Source organism: Mirounga leonina, unplaced genomic scaffold (genome assembly GCF_011800145.1).
Source record: "Mirounga leonina isolate KUSES-001 unplaced genomic scaffold, KU_Mleo_1.0 Mir_101664, whole genome shotgun sequence".
Classification (NCBI taxonomy): Eukaryota; Metazoa; Chordata; class Mammalia; order Carnivora; family Phocidae; genus Mirounga; species Mirounga leonina.
In genome coordinates, this window is record NW_023270175.1 from 11,162,018 (window position 1) to 11,180,226 (window position 18,209).

General features: G+C 48.4%; 1 protein-coding gene across 5 annotated transcripts in view; it reads right to left on the minus strand.

The window, feature by feature from the left end:
• The window catches only part of SEPTIN6 (septin 6), a 66,413-nt gene that overhangs the window by 22,777 nt on the left and 25,427 nt on the right, over positions 1-18,209 (minus strand). For all 5 annotated transcript variants that reach the window (XM_035007886.1, XM_035007877.1, XM_035007891.1 and 2 more), the window contains exons 4-5: positions 5,313-5,499; positions 2,719-2,880 (exon numbers count right to left, since the gene is read on the minus strand). In XM_035007886.1, the coding sequence (XP_034863777.1) occupies positions 2,719-2,880; positions 5,313-5,499 (349 nt within the window). The remainder of the gene's footprint in view (positions 1-2,718; positions 2,881-5,312; positions 5,500-18,209) is intronic.

Below are 18,209 nucleotides of genomic sequence, written 5' to 3' on the forward strand. Positions count from 1 at the left end.
ACCTTGAGAGTTACCAGAGCATGGGTTGAAGAGGCATGCAACAAGACCGCTCACTCCCTTCTCTTGCCGACCCCCAATCTGATATCGTTTTTCAGACCCACCCATAGGCCAAGGGGGAGGCTGTGACCTCATTAGTCTTATTTCCCCGCCATGAAAATCCCTAGTAGGGGGCGGTGGGATGGCTAGATGCTCTTCTCCACTTAGGCAAGACACTTCTTTCACTTCTTCCAATCCGGTCCACATGACAATTGGCTGGGGTGGCAGAGGCTGTGGGGCTGGAGTCAAAGCCAGAATTGAAAGGCCAGCACCCATTCCTCCTACCACCCAAGCCTGGGTTTCTGATGACGCAGCTACATACACCACAACAGGTCTGAAGACCCTGGGGACTTTGACACAGTTGTTCGGGTGGCAGACGGGCTAAGCAAGTCCCGCTGCCCATCACAAGAGGTAACACGTGGCATTCACATGCATGCCCCCCTCCCATGGGGACGCCCAATGCCAGGCACACTCTTCCCCACTCAGAAAAACACAGTGGATCGTCAGGGAATGTTGAGAGATGTTATTATAGGGATAACCCTAAATCCACTCAATTCAGGGATAACCCTAAATCCACTCAAATTTAGTTTTTCAAAGTGAAACGCCAGCACACTTTGGACGGTTGGAAGAAATTACCCAGAACCTCCTCCCAGCCAAAATAGCGTGACTGAGAACCTCTGCTTCACAGCACGAGAAGTTTCCAGCCCAGAGGCTGAGCCTACCTTAGGTTCAAGCAGGAGGGCACAGCTGAGCTGAGAGCAGAGCCCAAAAAACTGTCACTCCCGATTCAGTGTAATGAGCTATCGTTTTTGGATGACACCTCGAGACGGCTGAGAACTCTTTCCCCTTTTTATTCTTAGCAAAGCAAACCACAAGCCCAAAAGCTACCTGGTGACGTAGGGAACCCAAGTTTGAAGGTATCTACGGGGCCCAGTGCTCTGAGGTGACTAAGCGCTTCCAGACATCATGCCAGGGACACCACATGACACTTCTCTCTAGGTTCCCTTTTTTTTTTTTTTTTAAAGGACTTTATTTATTTGAGAGAGAGTGAGTGAGAGAGAGAAAGAGAAAGCATGAAAGGGGGTAGAGTCAGAGGGAGAAGCCGACTCCCCACTGAGCGGGGAGCCCGATGCGGGACTCAATCCCCAGACTCTGGGATCATGACCCGAGCTGAAGGCAGACGCCTAACCAACTGAGCCACCCAGGTGCCCCAAGGTTCCCATTTGTCTGCAGGCTAGGCACCCTTTCAGGTTTTCTCATCATGGCAGAGTCTGGTTTCCATCAAAATGCCCTGACTGCTTGAGAGGATAAGGGCTCATCTTTCTGTTCCCCCTTTTTTCACACTCACGATGGGTCAGAGAGGATAGGACTCCACCCACCCCAAGCCACATAGCCTTACTCTTAGGCCAGACTGGTCAAAGATGATGAGGGACTTCTAATAACGAACACATCTCGGGCGTACCGATGGGGGGCAAGGCAGACGGAGACAATGACTTGCAGCCCCGCCATGCTAATTTGTTGGCCAGATTCTAGGAGGTAGGGGCTGATACCATAATGATAACTCAGGGGTGGCAGCAGCTGGGAAGTTTTCTAAAAATGGCTTTTATTACCAGGCTTTCCTGAGTTTGGTTATACCCGGGCATTATGTCATTAGGAAAAACTGATGCCTCTCTAAAGAGAGAGAAAAAAAAATCTGTTCTCAAAGCAGAGGCTTTCCAAAAGCTATTAGCTGTCTCCTTGAAATCACAACATTGAAGATTTCGCAGCAACAGCATCAACACGTTGTAAAGAAGCATGAGATGCTTGACTCCCCGCCTTGCTCATTACTCATTCTTCTAGTTGGGGGAGGGGGGAGTGGGAGAGGAGAGGAAAGATGGCAAGTTGGGGTGGTTTTTTTTTTTTTCATTCATTCACACTCAATAAAGCAAAGCATCACCCTGAAACTGAAAAATAACATTTCTCTAGTCACCAGAAAAATCAGAGGCTATATGTCATTTTTCCCCCCGGGGGTAGAGGGCTCGATGATCTGAGTACATATTATCCTGGAGTCCCAGAAGCCAGCCAACTTTTTCTGCTGTGGTTGTCATGGCATTGTTTTGGTCAGAGAAGAAGACTGTTTGCCTTTCTGGCAGGCCCAGGGGGCCTGGCTTAGACCGAAGCCGCATCCAAGAGGAGGGTGGAAGGAGAGGTCCGAATCCCCGGCTCCAGACTCTTCCTGAGGTCAGCCTCTCCCTCCCTCAGTCTCTGGCTATTAATCTCTGCCTCTCTGAGACTTTGAGGCAACCAATACTAAGGGAAAGGAGCTGTTTGGGTTCTGGATTCTTTCTCACAAACACCCGAAATTCAGATGATGGAGAGATGACCGCACTAAAATGGATGGTGATGTTTGACGACTAGTTTGTAAAATAATAATAATAAAAATAGGGGCGCCTGGGTGGCTCAGTCGGTTAAGCGTCTGCCTTCAGCTCAGGTCATGGTCCCAGGGTCCTGGGATCGAGCCCCACATCGGGCTCCCTGCTCGGTGGGGAGCCTGCTTCTCCTTCTCCCTCTGCCTGCCGTTCCTTCCTACTCGTGCTCTCTCGCTCGCAAAAAATAAATAAATAAAATCTTAAAAAAAAAAAGAAAAATAATAAAAAGAAACAGTAAATCGTCAGAAAGTTGAACCCCTGTGCCCCTACTCACGTTCATGGTTCCATTGATCTCTGCCACTGACTCGTCATCTGTAGGGAATTGGTAGATCTGGACCCCATTGCTGACAAGTTCGCTGGTGATTTTGATTTTGAACTTTGTTAGCTCACTCTTCGAAATGGCATCTGATTTGGCGATGATGGGGATGATGTTCACCTGGGGAAGGGAGGAGAAAAGCGGGATCATTGTTGGTAATCTGCAACCGATAGCAGCATGGCAGAGGGCTTCCACCAGCTCAACCCAACGGCCCGGGACTGGCCACCTCTGTAGCCAAATCACAATATAATAAATGACAGTGGGTGCCGCTTACTAAGCTCTGGGTACTGGACTAAGTGCTTTACGTGGATTAACACAATTAATCCTGACAACACCTCTCTCAGTTTACCAATGAGAAATTAGTGCACAGAGAGGCTAAGTAATTTGTCCAAGGCCACAGAGCAGGTAAGTAGCAGAACTGGGATCCAGATCTAAGTTTAGCCTTCTTCCTAAATCCAGAGTCTTAACCAGCTCAGCTCCAAACTGATGAGCTGTGTGATATCTTCATATTGAGATCACTGCTTGGGTGATTCCAAGCAGAAAAAGGACAGTTGGGAATCTGTGGTTGACAAGGCGGGGAGGCGGCCACTCCTTGTTAACAGTAAATTGTCCCAACCTATCCGGTGCAGGCTCGCCCCAGTGTGTTAGAGACCCAGCCCCACGGGCCATGGCAGGGAGGGGAGGCAGGGCAGAGCTCAGGGAAGGCGCTCACCTGGCCCCCTTTCTGGCAGCAAACTTATGAACCAACCCAGCTGGATGAAAAAGACCCTCGCGGTTACCAGCGTGATCCGAGACTTCATGCAAAAAGGAGTGACGCTACCTGAGTTTCGCGATTACTTTCTGCACAAAGCAAGCAGGTACATATGCCCAATTTCCGACAGCAGGACAAAGGCCTAACGCCACCCCGAAGTTCAATCCCCCTGAACCCTGCTCCTTGAAAGGACTTCAAGGAGAGACAGGGCTTCTGCAGCGGGCAGGTGAAGAATTGCGACACGCACATGCCTGTGGGGCAGGGCACACGTAAGCTCAGGCTCACATGGGGGGCAGAGGTGTTGCTGCCAGCAGGCTCCTGTGGGGCAGCATCCTTAGTGCTTGGGCCCCGGAAGGAGCTCTGCACTTGGAGGCCGAAGTCGGCCTGCTCTACGCTTTGCCTGGGGAGTACCTGTGAAGGTGGCCTCCAGTTTCACGCGCCGGGGCAAAGGAACACTGGACCCTGCAGGTACCTTCCTTGAAGTCTTCGCGGGAGGGGGGAGGGTCAAAGCCTTTGCCAAGGTGGAAGAGTAGAGAGAGCTAATTCTCCTTGTCACTTTTCCCTGTGTCCCCATGGACACAAGACAAGCATATGCCAAAGGCGGCTTCACTTAACCCAACCCACCCAGCGGGCCACCGCCGCATGGCTCTCTGCTGCCCCATACAGGACATGCAGGGCAGAGCGACATTTCCAGAGCAGCCGGGTACTCACGGTGGGGGGGGGGGGGGGGGGGTGAGCTCATTGCTGCAAAAAAAAAATGAAAAAAATTGCTCCTATTTTGATTTGAGCTGAGTGTCGGTTTTGTTTTGTTTTTTTTTTTTGTCACAGAGAGCCTACTAAATAATGCATATAAATTAGACTTTCATAAAATAAAATACCTTGGAGTCAGAGAGAGCCAGGTCCAAATCCCAGACCCCTTACAAGTTGTCTGACCTGGAGCAAGCTCTTTGACTCTCTGTACCTCAGTTTTCTCATGAGGGAGTGGGAATAATAGCATCCACCACACTAGATTCTTGGAAGGATGAAATAAAATAATGCCTATAAAGTACTCATCCCAGTGCTAGGCACATAGGAAATGTTAGGGGGAAATGTATTAGGCTTTTTAAGGAATCCTGCATCAACTTTTTTGTACAGAAAATACTCCCTTCACAGGAAGAATCCTTGTCTGATTTCTATCTGGTGTGGGACTTACATTTTTCAGTTCCTTTTAGAGCAGGACACGACTGATTCCCACAGCCATCTTTCTCAGGAATGGAGGCCACAGAACGTGGTGCCCGGGATCTGAGTTCGAATCTAGACTCTGCCAGGAACTAGCTACATGACAACATGCAAGTCCCTTACCCTCTTAGGGCCTCGGTGTCCACTTCCATAAGTGGGGGATAATGATGCTGTTTGCCTTATCGGGTTGTGAGAATTCAAGGAGATACTCCAGAGGGTGCTTGCATAATAGTGGCATATAATGAGGATTTAACAAATGTTAGCTGCTGTGCCTAAAATTATTATTGATAATAAAAATAATAACTTTCCATTGCCAACGGCTGAGCCCCTAGGCCCGGAGGGATCAGGGCAGAGAGACGGCTCAGGGTAGACCCACGCCCAGCGCTGGGAAAACAGATCACAAAGCATACAACGCAGCTGCTGGATCAATAACACCATCTCTCTGGAGGGACAGGGGATGAAGGAGAGGGTGAGGAGGCCATAGAGCGTCTCCTGGAATTTGGCACCTGCCTGGCCTGAGAGACCAGTAAGGGTGATTCCGGTGTGCCCTGCCTCCCGCCCGCCCTCATGCCTGCCTCTGTACCTTACTGTCCAGCTTCTTCATCGTCACGAGGTCCAGAGACTTCAGGGAATGGCCCGTGGGGGCGATGAAGTACAAGCAGGCGTGGATTCGGGAGTCGTGGTAGGTGTGCAGGACCCTGCGGATCTTCAGCTCTTCCTGCAGGTAGGCCTCGAACTGGGCGTCAATGAACTCCACGATGGGCTTGTAGCTGGGGAGGGGTCGGGGGAGAGCAGGGACATGGCCCGACCGCTTCCAAACCCGGGCTTTCGGTACAGTCCCTTCTCGAAGTTTGAAATGCCCTGGGTCATCTGACTCTTCCCGTCCAGCTGCATTCCCTCCATCTCCCCTCGACGGGCCGGCCACCAACTTGGTCGGCGCGGGAGCCGAACTTCTGCCTCTGGGCGTACCTTTGCTCTGGAGTGCCCGCATCTCTCTTCTCATCCCACTCCTGCCCTCCCACACCTCAGGGCCATAGACTGTCCACCTCGTCTTCCACACAGCCTTCCCCTGTTCTGCCAGAAATCCCTTCTGTGACCCCGGAGCATAAACAAAAGCAATTATGCTATGGGATCGCTTACTCTCCCTTCACAAGGATTACCGTTCCCTCAAACAGACTGCATCCCTCTGAGGGGCAGGGGCCACGAAGGGCTCTTCTCTCTCCCGCATGGGGCCCCGATGCAGTGTGGAGACCACTGGCAGTGTCTGTGGGTGGGCTGATTGTGCTCCCTGCGTCTCCCCCCCCGCCCCCCCGTGCCTAGTGTGGGAGCTGGGTACCCGGTGGTGGTGGCCGGGACCTGTCCTGACCCACTGCGGGGGAATCTCGTCACGATGCTCTGGGTTCTGCTCAGTCTTGCTGGGTCTCCGGCACTGCCCACATGGCTCTCCTAAGGTCCATATTTTTCTGGTTCTCATTTCCTCCAAGAGTGTGACTTTAAAATCTAAGCATGTGGACAACATTTGGTAAAGATTGCCCCCCCCACACACACACACGTACACACACACACCTGCAGCTCACTGAGTCTCCACACAAAGTCCCCTTCACGACCCCAAGTCTTGCCAGGGCGTCTTAAACCAGAGCCAGTCTTCTGCTCCTCCCCGTCCCGGGAAGCTTCTCTCTTCTCTCCTGGGCCTTTCCTGCCAGCCCTGCAGCCTCCTTCTGCTCTAACTAGGTCGGCGTGGCTTCAGCCCTGCCTCTGCTCTCATGCCCCCATCTGTCTGCCGCCTCGCCGTCCAAGGCTTCCTCCCTTGAAGCCAGAAGAGGTTTGTAACCCAAGCAGTGAGCTTGTAGCTACAGCATCGCCAGCTAGAAACAAGACCGAAGGGAGCGGGGACCGGGCCAGGGCTTCTCACCTGCAGCAGCCCTCAACCTGAGCCTTTCCGAAAGATCCCCCTGGTAGAGAAGGGAAAATAGCTTTAAAAAAAAAAAAAAAAAGAATCGACAAATCCTAGATTCTGAGCGCTACATACAGACGAGAGATCCAGGTGCAAGTTATCTCTAGAGCCCCAGAGAAAATTCTAAAAATAAAATCCTTTTTTTTTTTCTTCTTCCTTTGATCCCTCTGAGCCAAACATCATTCTGAAAGGTAACAGCATCCAAAAATCTCTTGGTTGCAGAGATCCTTAGAAGGTTTCTGAAGAATTAGGAGCAAGGGTGGGGGATGCGTCCCTTTGACTCCTCTAATTAATTTTTGGATGATTGGCTCATTTGAATTATCGAATCATGGCACTGCTTCTTTTTTTTTTCTTTCTCCATTACATAACTTTTTTTTGTTACTTCATTTTTTTGTTCTGTAAAAGGAACCAAAGGAGAAAAGAGTGCTTTTTGAGTTTTTTCTCACCCTCCCTCCCCCTCATCTCTGGTGATACCCTGGGTCTATCTTTCTGCAGCTGCCTCAGGCCCTTAGGGGGTCCCTGGATCAGACCAGCCAAACCAGCCAATCAACCGACAGCATTTGGTCTAGACTAATCATAATGGGTGATTCATCTTTGTCTTACTCATCTGTGTATCCTCAGTGTCCAGCGTGGTTATCTGGAATCTAGTAAGGATTCCACCCCACTCTGTTATGCTCACTGGCCCCCAGTCCATGATAAACCGAATCCCTTATTCACACAGGCAGTCTCTGCACAAATGTTTCTTTCTCCCAGGTCATACCTGACTCCCCTTCAAAGATGGAGCTTCCCTCAGATACCTTCTCAGCTGGAAATTTCTACATCTCTCACACCCAAGTTCCATGGAGGGGTGGAGAAGGCAGCTTTCTTCTCACTCATTATTCCCTGGCCTCCTACAATCTCTTCCATCTGCTACAAAAACCCAGCTCTAAGGCGCACCTGGGGGGCTCAGTCGGTTGAGCGTCTGACCCTTGGTTTTGGCTCAGGTCATGACCTCGGGGTCGTGAGCTCAAGACCCGCGACAGGCTCCGCACTCAGCAGGGAGTCTGCTTGAGATTCTCTCCCTCTGCTCCCCCTGCTCATGTGCACGCACGCAACCGCGCGATCTTCCCTCCCCTCTCTCTCTAAAATAAATAGTCTTTTAAAAAAACCCAGTCCCAACATAATCCACCCCTCCTCATCACTACTGTTTGTCTTTCACATTTTAGGGCAGGTGCTCTTTTTTTTTTTTTAAAGATTTATTTATTTATTTGTCAGAGAGAGAGAGAGAGCGAGCGAGAGAGCGAGAGCGTAAGCAGGAGGAGCGGCAGGCAGAGGGAGAAGCAAGGTCCCTGCTGATCAGGGAGCCAAACGTAGGACTCCTGGGATCATGACCTGAGCTGAAGGCAGATGCTTAACTGACTGAGCCACCCAGGCGCCCCTGGGGCAGGTGCTCTTAACCTGGGGTCCACAGACTTCCAAGGATTCACAGGATCCATGAACTTGGATAGGAAAACACCACCTCGTTTTCACTGAGCTCTCACTGAAGCTTAGCAGTTTCTTCAGGTACAAATGTAGGTAACAATCTACAGTAATTTTAGCAGTACCTGTGATTTCACAGTCAATAGAAAGCACTGATATTTCTGCTTCCTATTACAGTTGTTGCAAATATCTCAAAATAGCATTTATACTTACATACCTTCTAAATTATGATAGTTATTACAGCTGCATATAGATATTACCTCAGGAACTAATAAAGAAGGACATAGATCACTAAACCACAATTTGAAAATATTTTGAGAACTGTATTTTTAGTATAATGGGCATATTTTAGGCATTTAAAACCATTATTTGAAGTATGGGTCCATAGGCCTCACTGGAATGCTAAGGAGGCCAAAGGCACAAAGCAGTTCCTGGTGTGGGGTGCCTGGGTGGCTCAGTCAGTTAAGCGTCTGCCTTCAGCTCAGGTCATGATCTCAGGGTCCTGGGATTGAGCGCCACATCGGGCTCCCTGCTCAGCGGGGCGTCTGCTTCTCCCTCTCCCTTTGCCCCTCCCCCTGCTCATGCTCTCTCTCAAATAAATAAAAATCTTTTTTTAGAAAATTATTTAAAAAACAATTCCTGGTCTGGACACTACTTCTTACTCCTTCCGATAATGGGGATAAAAAGTGACTGTGAAGGCTTCCCGACAATGTGACCTTTAAGCTGCATAAGACAGCCATGGGAGAATCTAGGAGAAGAGCATTCCAGTGGAATAACAAAAGTAATGGTCCAGAGGCAGAAGCGAGCTTGAGGAGATCTGCAATAGGAAGAAGGCAAGGGAGCTGGGAGCTAGTGCAGGAAGGGAGAATTATTCACAATTGCCAAAAGGTGAAAACAACCTGGGGCGCCTGGGTGGCTCAGTCGGTTAAGCGTCTGCCTTCGGCTCAGGTCATGATCTCAGGGTCCTGGGATCGAGCCCTGCATCGGGCTCCCTGCTCCGCGGGAAGCCTGCTTCTCCCTCTCCCACTCCCCCTGCTTGTGTTCCCTCTCTAGCTGTGTATCTCTCTGTCAAATAAATAAATAAAATCTTTAAAAAAAAAAAAAAAAGGTGAAAACAACCTAGTGGCCATCAACTGATGACTGGCTAAACAAAATGTGGGCAATCCAGACAATGGAATATTACTCAGGCTCTAAAAGGTAGACAATTCTGGTGCATGCTGCCCTGGGGATGAACCTTGAAAACACCGTTCAAGTGAAAGAAACCAGACACAAAAGGATAAATACTGTATGATTCCACTTACAGGAGGTGCCTAGAATAGAGTCATAAAGAAAGAAAATAGAATAGTGGTTACCGGGGAAAGAGGGGAGAAGGGGGTGGGGAGTTAGTGTTCAGTGTTTCCTTTTGGGGAAATGAGAATGTTTGGAACGAGGCAGAGGTGATGATTGCACCACATTGTGAATGTATTAAATGCCACTGAATTGTTCACTTTAAAATAGTTCATTTTATGTTGCGTGAATTTCACCTTATTAAAAATAAGAACAGGGGCGCCTGGGTGGCTCAGTCAGTTAAGCATCTGACTCTTGATCTCAGGGTCATGAGTTCAAGCCCCTCACTGGGCTCCATGCTGGGCGTGGAGTCTACTTAAAAAAGGGGGTGGACCAAGAACAGTAAGAGATGAAGCAAGCGAGGTAGCAGGGGACAGATCACATCGGGTCTGTGGGCAGGATAGAGTAAGGGGTTTTTACTGTGAATGAGGTCTTCTGTTCCATTATGTTTTCTAGTTAGTTATTGTCGGTTGATAAGAAGTCCATGGTTTTCTTCATGTCTCTTTTGAAACTGGCTACCTAGGGATGCCCGGGTGGCTCAGTCAGTTAAGCGTCTGCCTTCAGCTCAGGTCATGATCCCAGGGTCCTGGGATAGAGTCCTGCATCGGGCTCCCTGCTCGGCAGGGAGTCTGCTTCTCCCTCTCTCTCTGTGCGAGGTCTCTCTCTCTCAAATAAATAAATAAATAAATCTTAAAAAAAAGAAACTGGTTACCTAACTGAACTGGTATTCATTAGAAGTGTTTTCCAGATGATTGATTCCCTTGGGTTTCTTAAACAGTCATATTACAGAACACTAATGATTTTACCTCTCAGCGAGCACTTTTCAATTGCCATCTCTCTGGACACTGACGGCCAGTCCCTTCTTGAAACACTGCCCTCTGGCTTCACTGCCTTGAGAACTCTTCTTTCTCACTCGCCTTAAATCTTGGCCTGTCTCAAAGGTTCCATCCCGGACCATCTTTTGCCCTCATTCTACTAACATCGCACACACATTATCCCTGGGTGGTCTCGCTCATTCCCACGGCTGCAGTGGTCACCGCCCCCCAATCACGCTTGCTGGACGCCCGCAGGTCATCCCAGTCTCCCCCCTCTCCCACGTGCTGTCCTCTGTGTAGCCCCACCTTCAGAGCCCCGCCCCTCCCCCGCTGGAAACTCACAAGGCCCGGCCACAGACACGTGCTTGAGCACAACCATCTTGGCCAGCAAAACCAAGGGGGCACAAGGTCAGCTCTACAGGAACAAAGCCAAACGTGCGGGCTTGTTGGAAATGCAGAGACCCCAGTCCCCAGCCCAGACCTACAGGATCGGAGTCTGCGTCTTCTCAAGAGCCTCAGTGGCTTGTATGCAACATGAAAGTTTAAGCAGGCTGGCCTCTATCATCTTCCTGTCCACAGAACTTGCCTACCTCTTCGCCCTAATGGAAACCTAATCCCTTCCTGCTCCCCCCCACCCCTGAAGGATACCACAGCCCTGAGGACCTCAATACCTGACAGCCCGCTCCGGAGTAGGCTGCTCATTCTCCCACAACCTGTGTGCCTTGGGGTCAGTGGGGTGGGCATTCGTGTAGCCCCCGCCCAGTGCCACTTCTAGACCATTCCATCGTCTTCTGGTGGCGCCTGACCCACGCAGTCTCTCTCCCCGTTCTGGGTGACAGCAGTCAGCAGTGTGCTCGTAGACAACCCATCAACCTGCAGCCTCTTTATTCCCTGATTGTCTAAACTCCACAATCTTTGGGCTCCCTCTACTTCAGCCCCCAACACACCTTACCATTGGCCCGATCAGCTTCCCCCAAGACATCCTCTCTCTAACTCCCTGCGCTCTGGCCACAACCTCTCATCTTTCCAACCCTCTTATACCTTGGATCCTCCCAAACCTGATCTTTCACCTCACGGAATCCTCGGGTACCTTGACCTCTCTACTGTCTCATAGGCGATCAGCCCCTCCCTGGCCTCATCTCCTTCTCGGCCCCGGCTGAACCCCATAACTGATTACCCAAACCACTCTTTTGTCAACACCTTCATCTCCACTACGCCCCTGCCTTCCACCCTCTGGCCCAGCAAAGTGCTGCGTGGAATACATTTCAGGATCTGCCCTCGGCTGCCACACCGCTGGGGTTGAAGTTAGCCAGAGGCCATCACAAAAGTCTTGGCACTCAAAGCCATGGCCTCCAACCTCAGATAGGGCAACAGGACAATCCCTTTACTTGACCTTGATTGGCTGCCTACCCACTGTCTTTGTTGACCATTCCAAACTGGCACTCATTTCCTCAAGCTCCAAAATTTCACTCTCGAGAGATGGTCTTACCTCCAACATTACCAAAAAACTGGGGCCACCAGCCTCACACCAGCTCAACTTCCTGCCTCAGTCTCTCCCTTCTAGAACTGAATCAGCCCTTCCCCACCGCCCTCTAGTCTCATCGTGTGCAAGGCCCATCACCCTCCACGCACTCGCTCTCATCCCTTCCAGGCTCTTTGAGAATCTTGCTTCATCTATCAGCTCCTCACCCCCTACTGACTCCTCCTCAACCTATAAACATGCTGAAGTTTTCCCTCATCTCAAAAGAAAGATCTTTCCTCAACTCAATCCCCCTTAACCACACATTCTCCCCAACTACTGCCTTATGTCTTTTCTTCCCTTAGGAATAGAGTTTGTCTTCTGCACCTACCACAGGGCCTGGCATATAAGAGAAGTTCAATAAATATTTAATGGATAAATGGAGATTTTTTGGAAAGAATAATCTACTCATTCATTCATTCCTTCTCATTCACTCCTCAACACACCGTAGACTGTTTTCTACCCTCATCGACATCCTCGTTAACACATTCAATGGATGCATTTGGTCTTGAAAGATAAAACCTTAGAGGTATTTTTTAAAATGTATTTAAGATTTTATTTATTCATTTGAGACAAAGAGATACAGAGAGAGAGAGAGAGAGCATGAGCAGGGGGAGAGGCAGAGGCAGAGGGAGAAGCAGGCTCCCCGCTGAGCCAGGAGCCCGATGCGGGGCTCGATCCCAGGACCCTGGGATCATGACCTGGGCCAAAGGCAGACGCTTAACCATCTGAGCCACCCTGGTGCCCCCAGATGTATTTTTTTAAATTTTCTTTTTCCCATCAATGCATATTTCATTCACTCGACAAATAGGTACTGAATACCCACAGTACGCCGGTTGGCTAACCTGTGCGCATCCTACAAGATTTCAAGACTTAGCCCAGCCATTCCTGACCACCTCCTTTCCACCTTATACTCCCACTGGGCTCTGCTGATTGCTACGCTTTTCCCCACAGTTCCCTCCATGTGCCTTTGTCATCGTATTCACTACACTATGTAGAATTTGTATGCTACGTATTAGTCCTTTCCACTAAACTACAACTTCCTTATTTCTTAGTATCCCTGGCACCTCACACAGCTGACATTTAGTATAATGTTATCAACTGAACTAGATCCCCCATATCAATTTGGTTACTAGGTGTTGTGGATTCTTTCTCTTATACCTGCCTCCTCCTCTCTGTCCTCGAAGCTTCTGTTCCTGTTCAAGCCCTCATCCTCTCTCTCAGCCTCAAAAACATCACCCCTGGGGGCGGCCTGGCTGGCACAGTCGGAAGAGCATGCGACTCTTGATCTCGGGGTCATGAGTTCGAGCCCCACGTTGGGGGTCAAGATTACTACAAAAAATAAATAAACTTAAAAAAAAAAAAAGTCGCTCCTGACCTCTTTGCCTCCCTCTACACACTGCCTTATCTCTTTTTCCCAGTTCAGGAAAGCTTTTTAAATGAGCGGTCTACACCCACTTTATCTGCTTCCTTTTTTAAGACTTCATTCTTTTTTAAAACTTATTCTTAATTGCGTGACCAATACGTATACTTGTGCTCCCCTCCTCAGAGGTAACTACTATTGTCAGTTTGTTGGTTCACCTTGCAGATCTTTTTCTATGCATTTATATGCGGGGGCTGTTTGGTGTTTCATTGGGAAGGGTGGATTTATACAAATGGCATCGTGATCTGTGTATCATTCTGCAACCTCTCTTTTCACTTAATAACACACCCACGTGAGTGTACACAGATCTATTGCATTCTTTTAAACTGCCAAATGTATTCCATGGTACAGTTGTACCATAGCTCATTCAGTTGCTCTATTGGTGGAAATTTCAGCTGTTTAAAATTTTTTTTATTCCATATCCAATGCTGCAGTGAACACCTTTTCTGTATGTTTTTCATGAACGTGTGCAATTGTTTCTCTCGACTGTATTCTTTTTTTAAAAATTTTATTTATTAGAGAGAGAGAGAGTGAGAGAGAGAGCGCAAGAGGGGGTAGGGTTAGAGGGAGAAGCAGACTCCCCGCCGAGCAGGGAGCCCGATGTGGGACTTGATCCCGGGACTCCGGGATCGTGACCTGAGCCGAAGGCAGTCGCTTAACCAACTGAGCCACCCAAGGCGCCCTCGACTGTATTCTTAAAAGTGGAACTGCTAGATCATAGGGAATTCACATTTAAGATTTTAATAGGTCCCACCAAATCTGCCCTCTAAAACATCTGTATCCATCTACATTCCCAGCAACATGAATGAAATTTGCTGGTGTTAGCGGCCATTGTATTTTTATCTCTTATTTTTGCAAATCTGATGGATAAAAAATATTTCATTGTTTCATTTTGCACTTCCCTAATCACTGGTGACATGGGTTGAGCATCAGTTTGTATGTTAGTTGGCAATTTCTAATTCCCCCTTCTGTCAATTACCTGTTTATTTCTCGTAGAACTGTAGAAGCTCTTTTTACACTTTAGAAAAAGCCTTTGTGATACAGGTTGCAAATTTCCTCTATTTGTAGTTGGTCTTTACTTTTGTTTATAGCATCTTTCAGTATGCATAGGGTTTTTTTTTTTTATTTTAGTAAGTTTAAATCTGTCGGTCTTTTCTTATATGGCTTTGGGATTTTGTATCACAATTACAAAAACCTTCTCTACTCCTAAAGCTACAAAAACATTCTCCTATATTTTCTCCTCATATTTTTAGAATTTGTTTTTAATCCATCTGGAATCTATTTTTGTGACTAGTGTTTGTGTGGGATGGTCTCATTTTATTTTTTCCTGATGGATGGCCTATTTTCCCAGCACATTTTCTTGAATAGCCCATTCTTTCCCTGCTGACTTACATTATGCCAAATTCCCGTGTAAACATGAATTTGATCTTGGTCTCACTTTTCTGTCCTATTGCTCTTTTTGTTATTCGGATGCCTTTACTTACTTATCTTCCATTCACTCATGGCAATTTAGCTTCCACCCACAACTTCCCTGGAATTATTATTCCTTAGTGTATTAATGACCTTCATGGTGCCAAACCCAATGGATATTTTTCAGTTCCATTTATTATTCCCTCCCATTATGCTACATGGTACAACTCTCCCTCGATTCTTCTACCAATAAAAGTCATGATCATAACAATATCTTCTGTTTGTTAGTTACTCTGTGCCAGGCACTGTTTTTTCTTAAGAATTTATTTATTTATTTGAGAGAGAAAGACAGCATGAGTGGGAGGAGGATCAGAGGGAGAGGGAGAAGCAGGCTCCCCGCTGAGCAAGGAGACCAAGGCGAGGCTCGATCCCAAGACCCTGAGATCATGACCTGAGCAGAAGGCAGACGCTTAACCGACTGCGCCACCCAGGCGCCCCTGTGCCCGGCACTGTTGAAGCATTTCATATGCCAGACACGTCAAGGATGCCTCACCACAACCCTCTACGGTAGATATTAGTATCATCATCATCCCCACTTTACAGGTGAGAAAACTGAGCCATAGAGAATTTAAGTGTCTTATAGTGTAAGCTCTGAGAGTTGGTTTTTCTTTTTTGCCATGCAAGTGCCTGATTTAAGTTTTATTGCTGAGGCATCCACTTCAAAGACAACTGACTATCTGGAATAAACACACTGCCAGCCACCTAAAGGTGAAGTCAGCCCTCCCTTCGCTCCCTCCCCACCCCCCGCACGGGGCTCCTTTGTTTCAGAAATCTTGGTTGATTTCCATAAGTGACCCTTTGGGCCACTTGTTTTTTCTCTTCCACTGCTTTAAATTCTCGCTCTTATGTTTTCAATTCACCCATCTAGGGGCGCCTGGGTGGCTCAGTAGGTCGGGCATCTGCCTTTGGCTCAGATCATGATCCCAGGGTCTTGAGATCGAGCCCCACGTCCAGCTCCCTGCTCAGTGGGGAGTCCGCTCCTCCCTCTTCCTCTACCCCCACCCCTCCCCCGGCTTGTGCTCGCTCTCTCACTCACTCTCTCAAGTGAATAAATAAAATCCAAACAATAAATTCACCCATCTAGAGCAAGCCCACCAAATCCTAGACCTAAACCCTCCATCTCAATAAAAGCAGAACACCAGACCCACACCCGCGTTCTCTTTCTCTAGCCCGAGACCTCACTGTGTGGTCCCAGCTGTGCCATGTGTTTCCCAGGACCTGTGAATAATAAACCTTTCGGGTCTCCAAGTTCCCTGATGGTTATTGCTGACAGCGTCTTGCAATCATAAGAACCACAGGGGCCGGACCAGCCAGAACATTAGTTATCAATAGGCTGACAGAGGCACAAAACACTTGTCCAGCATCACCGGGCTAATCAGTGACAAGATGGGACTGGAACCCAGGTCGGTCTGAGACCAAAGCCTAAGTTCTAGCCTGTCCTCGGTCTCCCTCCTGAGTTCCTTTTGCTCCTGCATCTTTTTTTTTTAAGATTGTATCCATGTATTTGACAGACAGACAGAGGTCACAAGCAGGGGGAGGGGCAAAGGGAGAGGGAGAAGCAGGCTTCCTGCTGAGCTGGGAGCCCAATGCGGGGCTCGATCCCAGGACCCTGGGATCATGACCTGAGCCGAAGGCAGACGTTTAACCCACTGAGCCACCCAGGCACCCCGTGCTCCTGCATCTTTTAAATAGTGGCTTTCCCCAGGGTATGGCCTTAATCACTGTTTTTCTTAGAAGACCACGCACCGTGGGTAAAGGATCACATTCTCGTGCTCTGCTTCAATACGGCTGCACTGACATATCCATGCCCGAATGAGCCCATCAGTATGGAGAAAACACTGCTTTTTATTACGAATCCCTGGAGCTTGCTCTACCCCTGCTCTCCAGCCCAGTTTCTGAGAGGCTCTTCATTTCTACTTATTTGAGTTTGTATTATTTGATTTTGCATTAGTATGCATCATGTTTATAATCAGGAAAAACAATAAGGATATTACTAATGTACTGGAAGTAGATTAGCCTCTAAGGGGCTGTATCAGCTCAGTCCTCCCAAACCATCATTACCAAAGCGGTTTCCAATATCACATATGTTAAATGTATGTTGCCGAGAATTGTGAGAAATTTAATTGAAAAGATCCTGAGCCATCTGTGGCTGAGATGACCCCAAATATCAATCCCCTTTCCCCAGGGTCCAATTTATTCTTAAGCAAACAAAATTAGCATAATAAGCAAAGCTATAAAAAGCAGAGGTGTCCGTCTAGGATGTCAAACGAAAAACAAAATTCAGTTCCATTATTAAGAAGCTGAATATATGTATTCATTATCAGGAAATGGGTATGGCTGTTGGAACTTCAAGGGAGAAATAGGAGAACTGGGGATCCAGCTCAGCTAAGAAGCAGGAGAATCCTAAAAGGATGAGCAGACACTCCTCAAAATGATGAATGGCCTTTTCTGAGATGGGCATTGTGATAACCACGTGACGTCTAGTTAAGTGCAGATGGTGCCTGGCCCCCTCCCTGACCCCGGCCCTCAACACATCCCCCGTGTCTGAGCCACCCCACCCCTCACTCACACTCCATTCTCAACTCCCCCCACCCCGCTGCAGTCTCTCCTCCTACCTCTCTGCATATTCCTGCTCAGTCTCTTTCTAGAATGTGTCATTTGCTCCATCTGCTGACTTAACATCCTAAGGTTTTTGTCTGTAGCCCAGTGTTCACCACGCTCCACTCTGAACCCTGGGTGGTCTTACACGTGTCTGCGGTTGGAACATAGCCCCTATACCTTGATAATCCAAATCGGTATTTCCAGTGCTGACCCTCTGCCGACCTCTAACCCCTGTATATTCAGCTGCCTACCACAGAAGGTCATCAGGGGTCTCAGTAGTCCACGGAGAGCGCAACCTCAACAGGTCTAAAACACAGCTGATTCTTTTCACACGTGGTTCTCTTATATTAATTCTCCAGAAATCTGGACCTCATTCTAGATTCTTCTTTTGCCTTCACAACCTCACACCAAGTCTCTGCCAAGTCCTGTTGATTCTACCTACTCGATATTTACCAAACCTGCCTCCTTTTTCCTATCTCAGCACCTGTGTCACCTCTGGCCTCAATCTAATTGGTCCAAGAGTCTCCTAATTGGTCTTCCTGCTCTCCCTACCCTTCCAAACAACCTACTTCAAGGCCAATCAGACTATCTTCTTTTTTTTAAGATTTTATTTATTTATTTGCGAGAGAGAGCACAAGCAGGGGGAGGGGCAGAGGGAGAGGGAGAGGGAGAAGCAGACTCCTGGCTGAGCAGGGAACCCGATGCAGGGCTCGATCCCAGGACCCTGGGATCATGACCTGAGCCGAAGGCAGATCTTCACCAACTGAGCCACCCAGGCGCCCTGAGACTATCTCATAAAACCTACTTCATAAAACCTCTCAATGGCTCCATGTCTGCACATTCTCCCCACATGGAACAGACTGTTCTCCCCCTCATGTGCTCATTGTTACTTGTCCTGTACCTCTTCGCACCCT